The sequence below is a fragment of the Polypterus senegalus genome, chromosome 12 (assembly GCF_016835505.1).
Source record: "Polypterus senegalus isolate Bchr_013 chromosome 12, ASM1683550v1, whole genome shotgun sequence".
Classification (NCBI taxonomy): Eukaryota; Metazoa; Chordata; class Cladistia; order Polypteriformes; family Polypteridae; genus Polypterus; species Polypterus senegalus.
Window position 1 is genome coordinate 87,114,078 of NC_053165.1, and position 17,727 is coordinate 87,131,804.

At 45.0% G+C, this 17,727-nt stretch overlaps 1 protein-coding gene across 2 annotated transcripts in view; it reads right to left on the bottom strand.

Annotated features, from left to right (window-relative positions):
* The window catches only part of adamtsl3 (ADAMTS-like 3), a 486,079-nt gene that overhangs the window by 173,786 nt on the left and 294,566 nt on the right, over positions 1-17,727 (bottom strand). For both annotated transcript variants that reach the window (XM_039772774.1, XM_039772775.1), the window contains exons 5-6: positions 17,023-17,068; positions 4,948-5,184 (exon numbers count right to left, since the gene is read on the bottom strand). In XM_039772774.1, coding sequence (XP_039628708.1) covers positions 4,948-5,184; positions 17,023-17,068 — 283 coding nt within the window. The remainder of the gene's footprint in view (positions 1-4,947; positions 5,185-17,022; positions 17,069-17,727) is intronic.

Below are 17,727 nucleotides of genomic sequence, written 5' to 3' on the forward strand. Positions count from 1 at the left end.
CGTGACCCTGCGTTAGGATATAGCGGGTTGGATGATGACTGACTGACTGACTGATATATGTGCATATATTTGTCAGACTTGCATGTCAGAAGACCTCCTGGCTGGCTCTGTCAAGGTATGTAATAACCTGCTGAGACAAGAGGTGGCACTGCCATTTCCTTCTTTCTCGATAATTTCTCGCCCGATAATTGGTTTTCTAGAGAACAAATAAAAATAGGATAAAAGAAAAGAATAATATCAGCCACACACTTTTGAATGTCTGGGTAGAGACAAATAAAACGGATCATGAACAAAACAATCTGCCAGCTACAGAATAGGCTTTTTAAATAATTTTTTTTTAAAATATATGTCTGCACTTCCTTTTCCAAGCACAAATTGTTCGAGGCAGAGCAGATCTTTACGAAGTGGATTTGCCTCCAAGCTTTACAAATGAAGGATTCTAACAATAACATCTGGGAAAGGACTTGCCGAGCCAGGACTTTCTAAGCCGGATTTGTGCCCTGTGACATCCTGGCCATGCCCACCCTGGAAGGTTCCTTACAGTTTCACCCCCTCTTGTTTTTCTGTAATAAAGTGGGCAGACAAAGCCACGGATGAACCTTTCTTGAGGACAACATGAGCCAGTTAAGAAGTCTAACAGCCGGATTTCAAACCGGGACGATGCCCTTCAGCTGGGGCGGCAGGTGCGCTTGAGGACATCACCCACCCGGCGTGCCACTCTCTACTTTTGCTCGTTTTCTTTACGAGCTTTGTCTTTCATTGGGCCTTCAATCAAGTCCTTAGCCATCTGTAGATCAAGAATTTTTTTTTTTTTTTACGGGGCTGAGGTCAACCGCGTGAAATGCACCCAATGAAATCAACTTAAAAAAGGAAGCCGAGTGGGACGCCTGCTTAAAATATTTCCTTCTTGTTTGCACTTGAAGAGTCGCGCGACACGTGGGACGCATTATGAAAGAATTTGGGTCGGCAGAGGATTCAAGAATAGACCACAAGTGAACGGCGGTTGCCCGACCGCTGCTCCATCCGAGGCCAAGGTTTTCATTCAGGGACCATTGGAAATGTATTATGTTTTATGTATGCCCGCTCGCCCATCGTCTCTCATTAAACGACCGTCCTTCTTGTTTTTGGCATTAATTGTAAACAACAGTCATTAGAAAAGTAAGGAGACACGTGAGGAGAAAGTCAAAGTTAAGCTCACACCACCAGCTCGGCCCCGATTTTTCTTTTTTAATTTTTTAAACATTCCAGCTTGAGAGCGCCATATCACAAGGCGAGCGAGTCGGGAGAGACATTGGTTATAAATAACTCCGTCTGATGCGTCTCACTGGCTGTCCTTGTTCATCTCGCGCTGATATTCATTAATCATGTACCACAGGGATCAAATGTTAACTAAGCTGTCAACTACCAAATTGTCTGAACCGGGGTCACTTGTAGCCACGTCAAAAGGCTGCTTGCTCTGCTGGGAGTTGACTATGAATGGGCCTATTGACGTTACATGTTTTCGGATTTAAAGGGGCTTGCGGCCTGAAAGGGCATATTTAAGGGAAACTGTACCAAATCCAGCAGTCTGCCGTGTCGCACTTTATCTTCAGTCCGGGTTCAAGTTCTGAGCTTCTGACAAGCATCCCCCCCGGCACGTGAAGATCCACGACGTAGCAAAGTTTATTAATTTTTTTTGTAAAAGGTGAACTCTTCGCTCCCCCTCCCCACCCGCTGACTAAAGGATTTAGTTTTCCATAGCTGGCACTTGAGGGTTGTTATTTTTTTGACAAACTGCCTTAAATACCCACTGCAGTGTTTGGGATGCTCCATCTGTTGGAATTGAAATTTAGTGCATTCTATTACTACAAATGTTTTTGTGATGTACCATCTGTTGGAATGATACAGACAAAGAGACACAGACACACAGACACTTGTCCTTTCCCTTAAGATGGATAAGCTGATTTCTGTCTGCCCGACCATTACTCTCTGTTGGATGTTTTCACTGTTAATGCTAGCAGTGCAGTGTGTCCTTCCAGTTGCTATGTCTCTGTTACATGCCATTTGGTGCAGGATTTGTAAAAGCAGTGCTGATGTTTGTGACGAGCCATCTTCTGGAATGGAAATGTGGCAAATTTTATTACTACATATGTTTCCAATGCGCCATCTGTTGGAATCACACAGCCATAGCAACCAGACAGACACACAGAAACACAGACACCCAGGCACCAGTCCTTTTATTAAAAACGATGAGCTGATTTACTGCCCTTCCGGCCATCCCTCTCTGTTGGACGTATTGACCATAAGGTTTGTATTGCAGTGTGACCATCCAGCTGCTATGTCTCTGTTACGTGCCAGTTGGTATAGGAATTGTAAAAGCAATGCTAATGTTTGTGATGTGCCCTCTGTTGGAATGGAAATGTAGTGCACTCTGTTACTACAAATGTTTGTGATGTGCCCTCTGTTGGAATGGAAATTTAGTGCACTCTTTACTACAAATGTTTGTGATGTGCCATCTGTTGGAATGGAAATTTAGTGCACTCTTTTACTACAAATGTTTGTGATGTGCCCTCTGTTGGAATGGAAATTTAGTGCACTCTGTTACTACAAATGTTTGTGATGTGCCATCTGTTGGAATGGAAATTTAGGTGCACTCTTTACTACAAATGTTTGTGATGTGCCCTCTGTTGGAATGGAAATTTAGTGCACTCTTTACTACAAATGTTTGTGATGTGCCATCTGTTGGAATGGAAATTTAGTGCACTCTTTTACTACAAATGTTTGTGATGTGCCCTCTGTTGGAATGGAAATTTAGTGCACTCTGTTACTACAAATGTTTGTGATGTGCCATCTGTTGGAATGGAAATTTAGTGCATTTTTATACTACAAATGTTTGTGATGTGCCCTCTGTTGGAATGGAAATTTAGTGCACTCTTTACTACAAATGTTTGTGATGTGCCATCTGTTGGAATGGAAATTTAGTGCACTCTTTTACTACAAATGTTTGTGATGTGCCCTCTGTTGGAATGGAAATTTAGTGCACTCTGTTTACTACAAATGTTTGTGATGTGCCATCTGTTGGAATGGAAATTTATGCACTCTGTTACTACAAATGTTTGTGATGTGCCATCTGTTAGAATGGAAATTTAGTGCACTCTTTTACTACAAATGTTTGTGATGTGCCATCTGTTGGAATGGAAATTTAGTGCACTCTGTTACTACAAATGTTTGTGATGAGCCATCTGTTGGAATGAAAATGTGGTGCGTTTTATTACTACTGTGGACAACGGCCGGCTGTTCATCTCAGCCAATACCCCCATGCCGCTAGATGGAGCCCTTCCGGCAGCATGGAGGTGCCCTGAATTCCAGCAGGGCATCATGGATATTGGAGTTTTCCTTCACAACCCTGCTGGATACCATGGGGGTTGCAAGGGTTCGCTGCAGGGAGGCTCAAAGACTTATATTTGCCCTATAACCCGGAAGTACGTCCTAGTCACATGGACAGGAGAAATGACGTGCTTCCGAGATGAAAAAGAAGAGTTTTTGATCTGACCCGGCGGTACTAAGAAGTCACATGGACTGAGGGTTCAGAAGCACTTCCGGGTCACGGACTATAAAGGACTCTGGGAAATCCCAGACAAACAAGCTGAGCTGGGTAGCAGGGTGGCAACGCGTCTGGGAGAGTGGGGGATTATTGTTTATTGATTATTGTGTTTATTTATATGAGAATTGTGGAGAGGAGTGTGCTTTGTGCACTTTATTATTATAATAAGTTCAACATTTGGACTTTAAATGGTGTCTGGCGTATAGTCTGAGGGTTCAAGGGGACAACAAAGCCCTAATCAGTCACACTACATATGTTTCCAATGCGCCATCTGTTGGAATCACACAGCCATAGCAACCAGACAGACACACAGAAACAAAGACACCCAGGCACTAGTCCTTTTATTAAAAAGGATGAGCTGATTTTCTGTCCATCCGGCCATCACTCTCTGTTGGATGTATTGACCATAAGGTTTGTATTGCAGTGTGACCATCCAGCTGCTATGTCTCTGTTAAATGCCATTTGGTATAGGAATTGTAAAAGCAATGCTAATGTTTGTGATGTGCCATCTGTTGGAATGGAAATTTAGTGCACTCTGTTATTATAAATGTTTGTGATGTGCCATCTGTTGGAATGACAGAGCCATAGCAACAGACAGACACACAAATACAGAGACACACAGACACTTGTCCTTACCCTTAAGAGGGACAAGCTGATTTCTGTCCACCTGTCCGTTATTCTCTGTTGGATGTTTTCACTGTTAATGCTTGCAGTGCAGTGTGTCCTTCCAGGTGCTATGTCTCTGTTACATGCCATTTGGTGCAGGATTTGTAAAAGCAGTGCTGATGTTTGTGATGAGCCATCTGTTGGAAGACAATATACTGAATCGTATTGCTACAAATGGGTGTGAGGAGCCATCTGTTGGAATGGAAATGTAATGCATTTTGTTACGACATATATTTGCAATGCGCCATCTGTTGGAATGACAGAGCCATAGCAGCAGACAGACACACAAATACACAGACACACAGACACTAGTCCTTTCATTGAAGTGGGTGATCTGATTTCTGTCCATCCGGCCATCACTCTTTGTTGGGTGTATTGACCGTTAAGGTTTGAATTACATTGTGTCTGTCCAGCTGCTATGTCTCTGTTACATACCATTTGGTGTAGGATTTGTAAAAGCAATGTTAATGTTTGTGGTGCACCATATGTTGGAATGGAAATATAGTGCATTTTATTACTACAAATGTTTGCAATGTGCCACCTGTTGGATAACAAAGACATAATAACTAGACAGATGCACAGAAACACAGACACACCGACCCTTATCCTTAGGTGGATGAAATTTTGAAAACATGACACATGAACCTACTTAATGGGAATTCTACTTGACCAACCCAGCATCCCACAGCGGCAGTTACCTGGCAAATCCCATTAATGCACATGTCCAGCGAGTCCGCCTTGCATCTTGTACCATCCAGCACTTTGGGTGCCAGCTCCACCACCAGGTTTTTCCCTTTGGCCTGGCACTTGAGAGCACACGGAGTCGCAAGGTCATTAGAGACGGGAAGCCACTCATAAGTTTCTCCTTTGTATTTTATGTCATTATGGGCTGAGCACTGCTGAGCTCGGAAGTCTCCAGATTCCACAGGACAGTCCTGGAACAAAAAATAAATAAATAAATAATTATAAAAATAATTATAAGGAACAGAATGCTTCACATCTAAATTAATAGTTGAGCATCTCGTAATATTCTTGTCTGTTTGTCGGAATCCACTGATGCTAGCGTAAAAAAGTGAGACATTTGACAAACAAGAGGAGACCATCAGGCTTTTCTGAGTATCTGATAGCTATGCTGTTCCACAACCTCATCCTGATTCTTTCTTAAAGGTGATCCAGGTTTCTGCTTCAACTCCATGTCTCCATATTTTGTTCCAGAGTCCCACAAGTCTTTGAGTAAAGAAGAGCTTCCTGGCTTCATTTAGGTTATTTAAGAACTATTAGAATTGCTCTTGGCTTGTTTCTTTTTAGAAATTGAATATTTAAGGGCGCTGGTTCAAATCCTGTTACTGCCACAAGGGACCCTATTTCATTATGCCCTTGAGCAAGACCCCAAGTCTTGTTATGGGGCGATGTACAATGGCTGACACAGATCCGTAGCCACAGAGCCACAGTCACATAATGTCATTGTCAAGTTTACGGATGACACAGCTATGGCAGGCCTGATATCTAAACTACAATGAGCAGGCTTACCTGGACGAAGTAAGGAGTCGGTCACACTTGTGTAAAGCCAGCACTTCATACCTAACCCCACAGGTCATGTGAAATGACAAATTTCCCCCTTGGGGACTAACAAAAAATATCAAATCAAAACAATGTTAGAGTTAAGTGCAGCCATATATTCATACGTGTTGTGGCATACGAACGGGCGTCCCAGCCAGGGAACAGCTTGGATTATTACCTGGATGGGAGGCCCAAGAAAACTGTTATTGGCCAGCTGGGTTGGAAAGGCTCAATAATGGATGGACTGGCGGAAGCCAGAGCTTGGGAGTAGGTCCATCATCCCCCATGTGCTAGGTGGCAGTGGTCCTCGTGTAAAAGCCTAATTGGGACACCTGAGAGGGCTGCTAGGGAAATGGACTCCGGAAGTGCAGCCTTGTAGGGGTACCTTGGGATCATTAGAGGGCGCTGTCGGGGGAGGTCCTCTCTACTTTGTCTATGACCCGGAAGTGCTTCCTAGAGGGGACGGGAGGAAGGATACCGGAAGTATTCTGGGGTCCGACATAAAAGAAAGCCCACTGCCACAGGTCAGGAGGCAGCGAAGAAGGAATAAGAATAAAAGCACCCATTGTCTCCATAGTTGGTGGCTTATTATTATTGTGATTGGACAAGAGGATTGTGAGAAGGTGCCTGAGAAAAGAATAAAAGTCTTTTTATTTTATTCAAGTAAACGTGTGTCGTATTGCAGGGACTGTGGTTTAGGGCTCTCTGGCGCCCTCTTGTGGCCGCACCGTAGAGGGAGTAGGGCAGAGGACTCAGCACTCAGCCCTGCGAAGCCCATTGCATTGCATTTATCATTTGAACTGAGGCGCCTCATAAACATTTAGAATAACTAGACGCATTGGTACAAATGTTTAGGATCCTCTGCCCATTGGCATCTGTTTTAGCACCACATATATATTTTGGGTTAGACTCCTGGTCTGTCTTTGGTTTAACATCCGTCGTCCTGGTCCACAGACACATGACGAGCTTTATTTAAACCCGTAATGTTTGTTGGAAATCTTGCAATAGATTTAAGTGCAACTTCTGACCTTTCATTAAACATTCGTTACAAAATACGGACTGATTGAAGAGGGCGATCAAAACGTTCCCTTCCTGTGCCGTGTCTTTTGCGCCCTCCTCAGTCCAAGCAATCCTTTCCGAAGCTCTCCCAGCTGTCACAGTCGTTTCCAACAGCAGGGTAAACGATCTGTCAAAATCTGGGCAGAAGGGCAGAAATCAAGTCAGCGTGACTAATAAAGTAATGATTTTTTACGAGATATATTTGAAAATAAAATCATGACACACCGAGAAAGAATTCATCTGCACCATTTGGTGGCTGGATGTCACATTGAAAGCTTTTTTGGCAGCGGCACGCCACGCAATAATTCTGTGTTTTATGGCAAGTAGTAAGAATGCGAGATTTAATAGCTCACTGAAAATCAGTCACTTCTATGACATATTTAGTCTACAGCCAAAATATGTGTTGTCAAACAAAATGTTTTATGAAATTACCGCCGAATACTATTAGAGCCTTCATAAGAGCAAACACAATTACACACATCTCAAATCAAGTAAAGCAGGCCGGAAATCTTGAATGGCCCTACAGATTTCACTTGCTATTTGGGTTGACGTGCTGTCTAGCTGGCGTTCCTTAATCCTCGATTGGGCAGTGAGAGCCCACCTGTCATAAGAGGTCCGGGGCAAATTAAATCATAGCACAGGCTCTGAATGGGTACAGATGTGCACGGACCACTCTGAGACCGATTGGGGTGCTTGGCAGATCACGTGTTCACATGTCAGTCAGACAGCATTGGCACCCAACATGGCGTAATAAAAAAAATGGAGCCCGCACGCTAGAGAGAAAAAGATCAAAAAGAGAGAAGAATTAAATTTGGAAGGAACGGAGGTTAATGAGAGAAAGAGAAAGAGGCGGGATCGAAGAGGTGCCCATGTGAGGGCGAATGGAAGTAAAGGGTCGAGAAGACGGACCCTTTAGAAGTACTTGAGGTGCGGGGGGTCATTCCTGCTAGGTGATTTTGGGGAGCAGGAGTGACCGACCGCTCCAGCAGGGCTCCCATGTAAGGCTGAGGCGTGGACGTGGGAGTCAGAGGAGCGAGGCACCGTGCCAGGAGCCTGAAATTGGCAGAGGAGCTGAACCTTGTTACGGTTGACTGCACCCGTTGATGGAAAATTAACTTGACGTTACGGCAAGAATTCCTCTGCAGAATTTTTTTGATACTGCAGTTTTAGCGACACCTGGTGGCAGAACAATGAAGTGAACCTTACGATGTGGTCAGTCTCATTATATCAGTATGTTCTCCCAGTGTCTGCGTGGCTTTCCTCCCACAGTCCAAAGACATGCAGGTTAGGAGCATTGGTGATCCTAAATTGTCCCTGGTGTGTGCTTGGGGTGTGTGTGTGTGTGCCCTGCAGTGAGCTGGCGCCCTGCCCGGGGTTTGTTTCCTGCCTTGCACCCTGTGTTGGCTGGGATTGGCTCCAGCAGACTCCCGTGACCCTGTAGTTAGCATACAGCAGGTTGGATAATGGATGGATGGATAGATTATATCATTTAGCTGAGGTGTTCTCTCAGTAGAGCATCTTCAGTGTTGGTAAACAGCGTCTCATGCATACGCTGAATGTGAATTCTTTTAGCGTGTTGCTTATCTTGTTTCTCTATAGAAAAAGCTGTGCTGTGTGTTGTACAACAAAACTGGCAAGGGTGGCATAAGCACTTTGGGAGGATATCGCCAATTCCAGGGCATTAGGGTCACGATGATGTCTGACTTATAAGCTGATTTAGACTTCCTGCAGCAAACCTCTTGGAGGTGTGGGCTGAACTGGAGCCCACATCACAGAGACCACCATGCAGAAATCATGCAAACCCTGTTACCAGGTTTAACAGACGTACTGTAGGTGATTTGGTGCAGACAGGCCTGATTGCAGTCGTCCCTGAGCCATGTTGTGCCATTTCTGTGGGTTGATGTAATTAAGATGCTACACATGTACTGTAGGAGAAACGGGCATCTCGGCCAGGAAGGAGGGTTGGTTTTTACCCAGATGGGATGCCAGAGTAGAAAATCAAACTGATTGGCCAGCAAGATGGAAAAATAACTTTGTGCCCAGCCGGTATAATACAGTGGATGGACCAACAGAAGCCCAGACTAAGGAGTTATTCCAGCCCCTAAACGCCCGGTGGCAGCAGTCTTCGTATGGCAGCCAGTCAGGGCACCCACATGGGTTCTTAGGAGTTGAAGTGCAGAAATTCAGCCTTATTGGGGGTTCCTGGGTGCCAAGCCAGGACTCCTGCAGGGGTCCTTGGGAGTTGGAGTTCAGAAGTGTAATCCTATCAGCGGTCCCTGGGTGCCCAGTCAAGACACTTGCAGGGGTGCTTGGGAGTTGGAGTGCAGAAGTTCAGCCTTATTGGGGGCCTTGGGTGCCCAATCAAGACACTCGCAGGGGGCCTTGGGAGTTGGAGTCCGGAAGTGTAATCCTATTAGGGGTCCCTGGGTGCCCAGCCAGGAGATCTGCAGAGGTTTTTGGGAATTGGAGTCCAGAAGTGTAATCCTCTCAGTGGTCCCTGGGTGCCTAGCCAGGACACCTGCAGGGGTGCCTGGGAGTTGGAGTGCAGAAGCAAAGCCCTATTGCAGACCTTGGACGCCCAGTCAAGACACTCGCAGGGGTTCTTGGGAGTTGGAGTCCAGAAGTGTAATCCTATCAGGGTTCCCTGGATACCCAGTTGCGATGCCTGCCAGGGTGCTTGGGAGTTGGAGTGCTGAAAGTGCCGCCCTATCGGGGTCCCTGGGTGCCTAGCCAGGATATCTGCAGGGGTGCTTGGGAGTTGGAGTGCAGAAGCAAAGCCCTATCGCGGTCCCTGGGTGCCCAGTTAAGACACTTGCAGGGGTTCTTGGGAGTTGGAGTCCAGAAGTGTAATCCTATCAGGGTTCCCTGGATACCCAGTTGCGATGCCTGCCAGGGTGCTTGGGAGTTGGAGTGCTGAAAGTGCCGCCCTATCGGGGTCTCTGGGTGCCTAGCCAGGATATCTGCAGGGGCGCTTGGGAGTTGGTGTCCAGAAGTGTAACTCTATCAGGAGTCCCTGGGTGCCCAGTTGGGATGCCTGCAAGGGTGCTTGGGATTTAGAATACGGAAGTGCAGCCCTATCAGGGTCCCTGGGTAACAATATAAGGACCTGTCGAGGGAGGACCTCCTTACTTTCTTTATGGCCCAGAAGTGCTTCCCGGAAGACACAGTGTGGCACCATTCCCGGATCCAGCTCAGAGATGGGAGGCAGTGGGCAACACTGAATTGGGGTATGGCAGGAGGAAGAATTTGATTAATTTGTTTGTAATGTGGCTGATCTTTGCATGTGTGATTACTGGAGGTGTGCAATGGTTAAATAAATATCTGTTATTTAAACCTATAATTGTGCTGTGTCTGAGGTTTGGGGCTCAGTGGCGCCCACTGGTGGTTACAGTGCATAATAAGCCACCAACATTCCACATCTGATGAAAGAGCACAATTAAAAATAAAAAGATGAGCAACTTGATCATTCATTTCTTCAATGCCTACAAGCAGTAAACGTTCAGCCCGATGTGATGCTAGATCTAATTCCCATAAGCCTGGACAGAAATCATTTCTTGTATCAAATAAATCCAGATGAGTGGACTTCAGTAACAGGAGAATGCGTTTCTTTCAGGTTAACAGGTTGAGAATCGGTTTTTCCCCACTTATACTGACTTGACAAAGAGCGCTGAAAATCATTTACAGAGCGGAGATGTCGTTTCTGTTCTCAACATCCCTTTCAGGTCGTTTTACCATCTGGGGCCCTGAACTACTCCTCATAATGACATTTCAGGATACCCAGAGAGAGCCAGGAGAGAGTCACGACTTCTGCCACTGTTCCAAATATAAAAATTAAAAAAAAAGATGACACGTTAGGCACCACTTGAATATGACGAGACCCTCGTCTCTTTAATCAGCAGGAAGCGTTTCAGTCCCCCACCGATATAAACCAGACACGGCGTGGGTCAAACCCCCAGAGATGATCCACTTCGCAGAAGGTCAAAGAGGAGGCCCACTGGCGTTTGCGAAAGCTTCCTCTGTGGTCTGTGGTTAAATGGCTCGGCAGCGCTCCAGATCATTTCTGTCGGCATTCCTCCTCACACCCTTTTGTTTTTTCTGTGGAATTACCGGACAAGATTAATTTGGAAAGCCAAGGGCCTGATAAAGCCAAACAAAGCCCGAGATTGTTGTTAGAAATGAGGTCTCTGAATCTGCTGGCACAGTGTAATGATCAGGTCTTACTTCTTAAGGGGCTTAACACTGCGGCCCCCTACATCAGTTTATAGTTGCTGCTCTTCTAGCACCCTGCAGCCCATAGGAATGAAAAATCAATAAAAGAGATCTCCTTAATATCTGTTTTTGGTTTCTGATAGACAATAAGGAGACCAGAAAGAAATAAAAAATACCCCTGGTATCCTCACAAGGGTCTCCTCATGAGTTTCAACAAAGTCACACAATGGCCTCAGACTTTCCAGCTAGTTTCTTTGATTCTTCTTTTTACAATTTGAACCCCAAACCCTGAGGTTGTGTGGTGTAAGGGACGGCCAGCCGGCATCCACACTTAGCCAAGATGCCCATGAGAAGCACTGGAGAGTGGCATTAGTCAAACATCCCTTCGGCGGATATTAGCTACTCACAAATGGCACCCTTACAAACGAGGATGACCCAGATCGGCGCACTGAATTTGCAGAATGGGCAAAACAAAAATTGGAACAGGACCCTCAGTTTACGCAGAAGATTTTGTTCAGTGATGAGGCAAACTTTTATGTGAATGGTGAAGTTAACAAACAAAACCACCGCTATTGGTCTGACGCTAACCCACATTGGATAGATCCCTCCAAGACTGTTGGAACAAAACAATTGATGGTATGGTGTGGTATATGGGGTACAAAGATAGTCGGGCCATTCTTCATCAATGGAAACCTCAAGGCCACTGGATATGCGAAATTGCTGCATGATGATGTGTTTCCCTCTTTATGCACTGAAGCTGGCACGTTCCCTGAGTTTTTCCAGCAAGATGGTGCACCACCACATTATGGGTGTCAGGTCCGAGCATTCCTAGATGAACAGTTTCCTGGAAAGTGGATTGGTCGTCGTGGGCCAGTCGAATGGCCCCCAAGGTCTCCCGATCTGACCCCCTTAGACTTTTATCTTTGGGGTCATCTGAAGGCAATTGTCTATGCTGTGAAGATACGAAATGTGCAGCACCTGAAACTACGGATACTGGAAGCCTGTGCTAGCATTTCTCCTGCGGTGTTGCTATCAGTGTGTGAAGAGTGGGAGAAGAGGGTTGCGTTGACAATCCAACACAATGGGCAGCACATTGAACACATTTTGTAAGTGGTCAGAAACTTGTAAATAACTCATGAAAGAATAAAGTTACGTTAAAACCAAGCACACCATTGTTTTTCTTGTGAAATTCCCAATAGGTTTGATGTGTCACATGACCCTCTTCCTATTGAAAAAACAAAAGTTGGATCCAAAATGGCCGACTTCCAAATGACCACCATGGTCACCACCCATCTTGAAAAGTTTCCCCCCTCACATATACTAATGTGCCACAAACAGGAAGTTAATATCACCAACCATTCCCATTTTATTAAGGTGTATCCATATAAATGGCCCACCCTGTACTTCAAGCTGTGGTGGGAAACGCTTACGGAAGAGTTTCCCACAATAAAAAACTCTTTGTCTTTCATACCCGGGTCAGAGCCTGCTTGTGTTGGGTGTCTGGGGAGCTGGACAGCCCCCGAAAGGTGTCTACAGTGCTTCAAATCCCACTACTGACACCATGGTGTGGCCACAAGAAAGTCACTTCATCTGCCTGTTCTTCACTTGCGAGGCTTCTGAACTCTTTGAGACACTCTCCAATGGGACGACTTGCAGAAGCGTGGCTGCCATGTCTGTTGAGGGTTGCTTGTCCATTGCTGAGGCGACCGCAGATTCGCAGCACCACAGAAACAACTACAAGCTGACCGCTGCCACATGCAAAGCGCCGGTCACCCGATGGGTGGTGCAGGGCCACTGACTTGACCCCCAGTCCTGCCTGTTTGCTGTGTCTGTGTATAGTAGAGTGGTAGAGCCCACTACAATAAATAACCTTGCTGTTCCAGTTTCGACTGGTTTTGCTAAAGTACTGAGACTCAGCGTCGTCTTTAGGGTGCAAGACACTGACTCACGCTTCACGAACTGGAAAAACAAAAGAAATGTAACCGAAATGTAATCTCGAAAGCTGTAAATCATCTTGGATAAGGGCATCAGTCCAAACATAGATAAAAAATACAACGAGATGAAAACGAGACTAGCAAGAGATCTCACAAAATGTAACCGACTTTTCAACCCAAATTCTCAAGTTTGACTGAGTCTCCTTTTGGTCTGAAGCGATTTCGACAAAGTATCTGTGGCAAAGTTGATTCTTAAATGGAACACAAATGAGAATTTCTTTTAAGTTTCACGAGCCATCACAGATCAATCTTTGAGCTGTAAAATGTCCCTGAAGGACACCATATGCCAACAAGTCAATTGAGGGACTACACCGCACCCTCCACAATCTTAATTTGAATTCTTTGAAAAGAACTGAAATGATGGTGGATTTTTAGCAGACGCTCCTCTCCTCCAACACCCTGCCACACACGTGCACTTGGGAAACGGCTTATGGGCTTAAGTGATTGCAGTACTCCACCGAGACATGAGGTGGCACTGTCTAGTGATCATCACTCTTCTTCTCCTCTCTCTGCAGAAAGGAAGATTGACACCTCTCCACTTGAGACATCACTTCCGGGATCTAACCTCCTGAACCTGCCTCTTCCTCCCAGAATCCATCCTAAGTAGAAGAACCATCATTTTGGGCAGTCTATCTGATTGCATAAGTCGGAAAGACTCGAATTGCATTGTTTTTCCTTTTTGCGATCTTATAATAGATGGGGTTTAGCCTTCAAGGTGTCCCAAAATGCTTTAATCTCTTTTGTCTCTAAAAATGACTCACAGGAGTGCCCCGTGTTCAGACTGCTTTCCAAGTACAACACTATCGTGAAGGGAACGCCCCTGGCCCCACCTTTGGATGCTGATTGGTCATTGGATTACATTTAGGGTTGGCGCGATTAAAGCTTAGTGTTGAATTGAAATGCAATACACAAGGAGCAGCCGCTAAGCAACACGTCTGCTTTGCTTTTCTTGTATATAAATGTCTACGCGTGGAAGTGTGTGTGTCTGTCTGTCCTGACCCAGAATTGCAAGGCTACAGCATGAAGTTCAAAGAAAGCAACTCTGTCGCCAAAGTGAAACTGCCGAGAAAAGAGAGAACTCGCTTAACCGCTAATACACAAGCGAGGCGAGCAAATCGGGAAAACGAAACCTCAGAGGACAGAGAAACTCGCTTAACCGCTAATACAAAAGCAAGGCGAGCACATCGGGAAAACGAAACCTCAGAGGACAGAGAAACTTGCTTAACCGCTAATACACAAGTGAGGTGAGCACATCGGGAAACCAAAAAGGACAGAGAAACTCGCTTAACCGCTAATACAAAAGCAAGGCGAGCACATCGGGAAAACGAAACCTCAGAGGACAGAGAAACTCGCTTAACCGCTAATACACAAGCGAGGAGAGCACATCGGGAAACCAAAAAGGAGAGAGAAGCTCGCTTAGCCACTAATACACAACCAATGCGATTGACTGATTGAATGGCCTGAATCCGTGGTTTCTAATTGCCTGGATTTTTACAGCACGGGCTTACACAGCTAGCAGTTAATAATAATAATAATAATAATAATAATAATAATAATAATAATAATAATAATAATACATTTTATTTATATAGCGCCTTTACCATGCATAGTTATGACACGCCATCTATGGACATGTATTTAAACGTTATTCAAATTGGAATCACATGACCAGAAAATTGCGTGCAATAGTGAAAAGCAGTGGCCAGTTTGGTTGATATGCTTATGCCGTGATAAAACTGAACCAAAATCAAAGACCCCTCTTGCATTTCTACGCAGTTTACACATTGCATTACATTTAATTTGGCCGCAAATAATCTCCCAGAGTATACGGATTGCATGTGTTGATAAAAAGATCTTAAAAACCTCAACATTGCAATCTACTGATGCATAAAACAAGATTTATTCACCAGTCCGGTTGTTTTCTCTGTCCTAATATTTATGATTTTTCACCCCCTGCTTGTTCCCAACTATCCACAGCCTTACGGGAATTCAAGAATTTTATTGATTCTTTTTTTTTTTCTTTCTTTCTTTCTTGAAAGTGTAGCTGTGCCCTCTGACCACAGAAAAGCAGCTGTGGAGCGTTGCATAGGTGATTCAGCACGGAAACGGCTGGCTTAATTTAAATCGCAGAGCCGTGCTGCTCAATATGATGCATGATCGTCATATGTACTGTAAATCCTCATTTTGTCACAGCTCTAGTCGGATATGTAAGGGAATGACGGGCAAATGAATTGAAAGAGAGGGGAAGGTCATCTCCAGCTGAGGTGAGGGGTGAGCAGGGGGTCACCCTAATGCATCACAGAGGAAGTAACATACCAAGACAGTCATTCACAAGGCTGCTCGGCAGCAAGAAGGAAAGAGGAAATTTAGGAATGACTGCAAAGAAGGAATCTTTGTATTCCTAAACTCCACCTCTGTGCAAACAGTGAAATGAAACAAGGTTGGCATTTTTAGATAATAAAAGTCTGAAAACTAATGGAAGTGTGGGAGCAGATGGAGTGGCGTCCCGACTCCAGGTGGGAGGCCGTAATGGAGGGAACAACAAGAAAGGAGGCACAACCTGGTCAGGAGGATCGCCGATTTCTAACCCAGTCGGGGGACTAATAATGGATGGACGAGGAACGAAGGGATTTTATAAGCAGTTTATCCCCCGGTGTTCTTCCAGTTAAGACGCCCGCAGGGATGCCTGGGACTCGTCATGAGGAAGGGAAACCCTGTTGGGGTCTCTGAGGTACTGTGAAGACTGGATATATATCTACAAGGGTCATTTGACTCTTCTTCTTTCGGCTGCTCCTGTTAGGAGTTGCCACAGTGGATTATCTTCTTCCGTATCTTTCTGGCGTCTGCTTCTCACTCAGTCACACTCATCACCTGCATGTCCTCTCTCACCACATCCATAAACCTTCTCTTAGGCCTTCCTCTTCTCCTCTTCCCTGTCAGCTCTATCCTTAGCACCCTTCTCCCAATATACCCCTCATCTCTCCTCTGCGCATGTCCAAACCAACACAATCTCGCCTCTCTGACTTTGTCTCCCAACTTGAGCTGACCCTAATCCGATCCATCCTTGTCACACCCAATGCAAATCTTAGCATCTTTAACTCTGCCACCTCCAGCTCTGTCTCCTGTGCCACCGTCTCCTGCCCATATAACACAGTTGGTCTCACTACCGTCCTGTAGACCTTCCCTTTCACTCTTGCTGATACCCGTCTGTCACAAATCACTCCTGACACTTAAGTTTGGTAAATTTCTATGAGATAGCATTACAATTAATATGAGGATGTCACGGCTGGCAAGTGTCACTCTGCCAACCAGGTCGGGCCAGATTTCAGGCAGAAATGTCTCGTCGTTTACGTTCCGCAGACGTATGAAGCGATTTTTACTAAAAAACAGTGTTTAACTGGCCTTTTTACTACACTTATCAAGCGACCCTCATATTATGGCGAAGTCTGGAAGTGCTTCGTTTAGGTAAGTTCATAGCACCGGCAAGTGCTCCCGGGTCCAGCATGAAAGAGGACACCCTCAGGGTCACAATCAGAGGTTGGTGAGGCTCACAGAGGTTGTTGCAGAAGGAGCCAGAGGTGCTTGTTCTTTCAGTTATATCGTGTGGGACTGACTTTTACGGTGTTACAATATTATTTTACTTTACCCTAGAAATGATATTCAGCTGAGTTGTGTCTAGTGGTTGCAGCTCTGGGGCGCCCCCTACAGTCCACACCAGAATGACTTAAAACTCCTGGGAAAAAAAAATAAATAAAAAAATCCTAATAAGATCAACTTGGGCTCTGTCCAGACAAAACGGACGTGTCTAACCTACGATCGCGTTCTGCCAAAATATTAAGCATTCAAATCTGTCATAAAATGAACTGTCAGAGAGTGTTGTGACTGAAGAAATCGGTTTGGCCTTGAGGGCAGAATTTCAATGGATGGAAATGCAAAGTCACGCAAACTTACCATGTTGCTGCACGTCTTGTACTTTATGTTTCTTCCTTCACAGTTTCTGGAGATTAAAACAAAAAAAAAAAAATTACAGATAAGGTGTCAAGATTTAAATAAACCAAAAAGAAAGCTGCGTAGATAAAAACATCAAGTCAGTATATGGAAAAGAGAGACGTATGAGTGCAAAGATAAGCACACCCACACGAACGGCCTTAGAATATTTGAAAAATATTGACACAGACAGGCCATTCAGCCTAATGAAACCCGCCAGTCCTATCCTCTTAATTCCCCCAAAGTGCCATCAGCCCTCTAAATTCATCTGTTATGCCTCTTTTCTTCATTTTTGCTTCTTTTTCTGTTGATTAAGTGAGCCCTTCTTTGTTTTTGGATTTATTGTCGTATACAAGCTGCCCTTTGTTATGTTTCCATGTGCTCTTGTGGGGTAGTTCCCCAAGAGGCGGTGTCATCTGCCAATCACAACCAGGAAGAGCCCTCTACCTTATAAATCCAGAGGGTCTTCCAGAGTTCCTTGGGGTTCATTGTGAATACGCTCTCGAATCAGAATGTTTTCTCATGCTTTTTGTGAATATTTGGAATTCTGACCTTCTTAATATTTCGGATTCTGTATCGAGACTTTGTTCGATTTGGATTGACTTTGTGCCAGGCATGTCCATTTTGACCACTGGGCACCGTGGAGCTTCACTGGAATCCTTTTTGAGA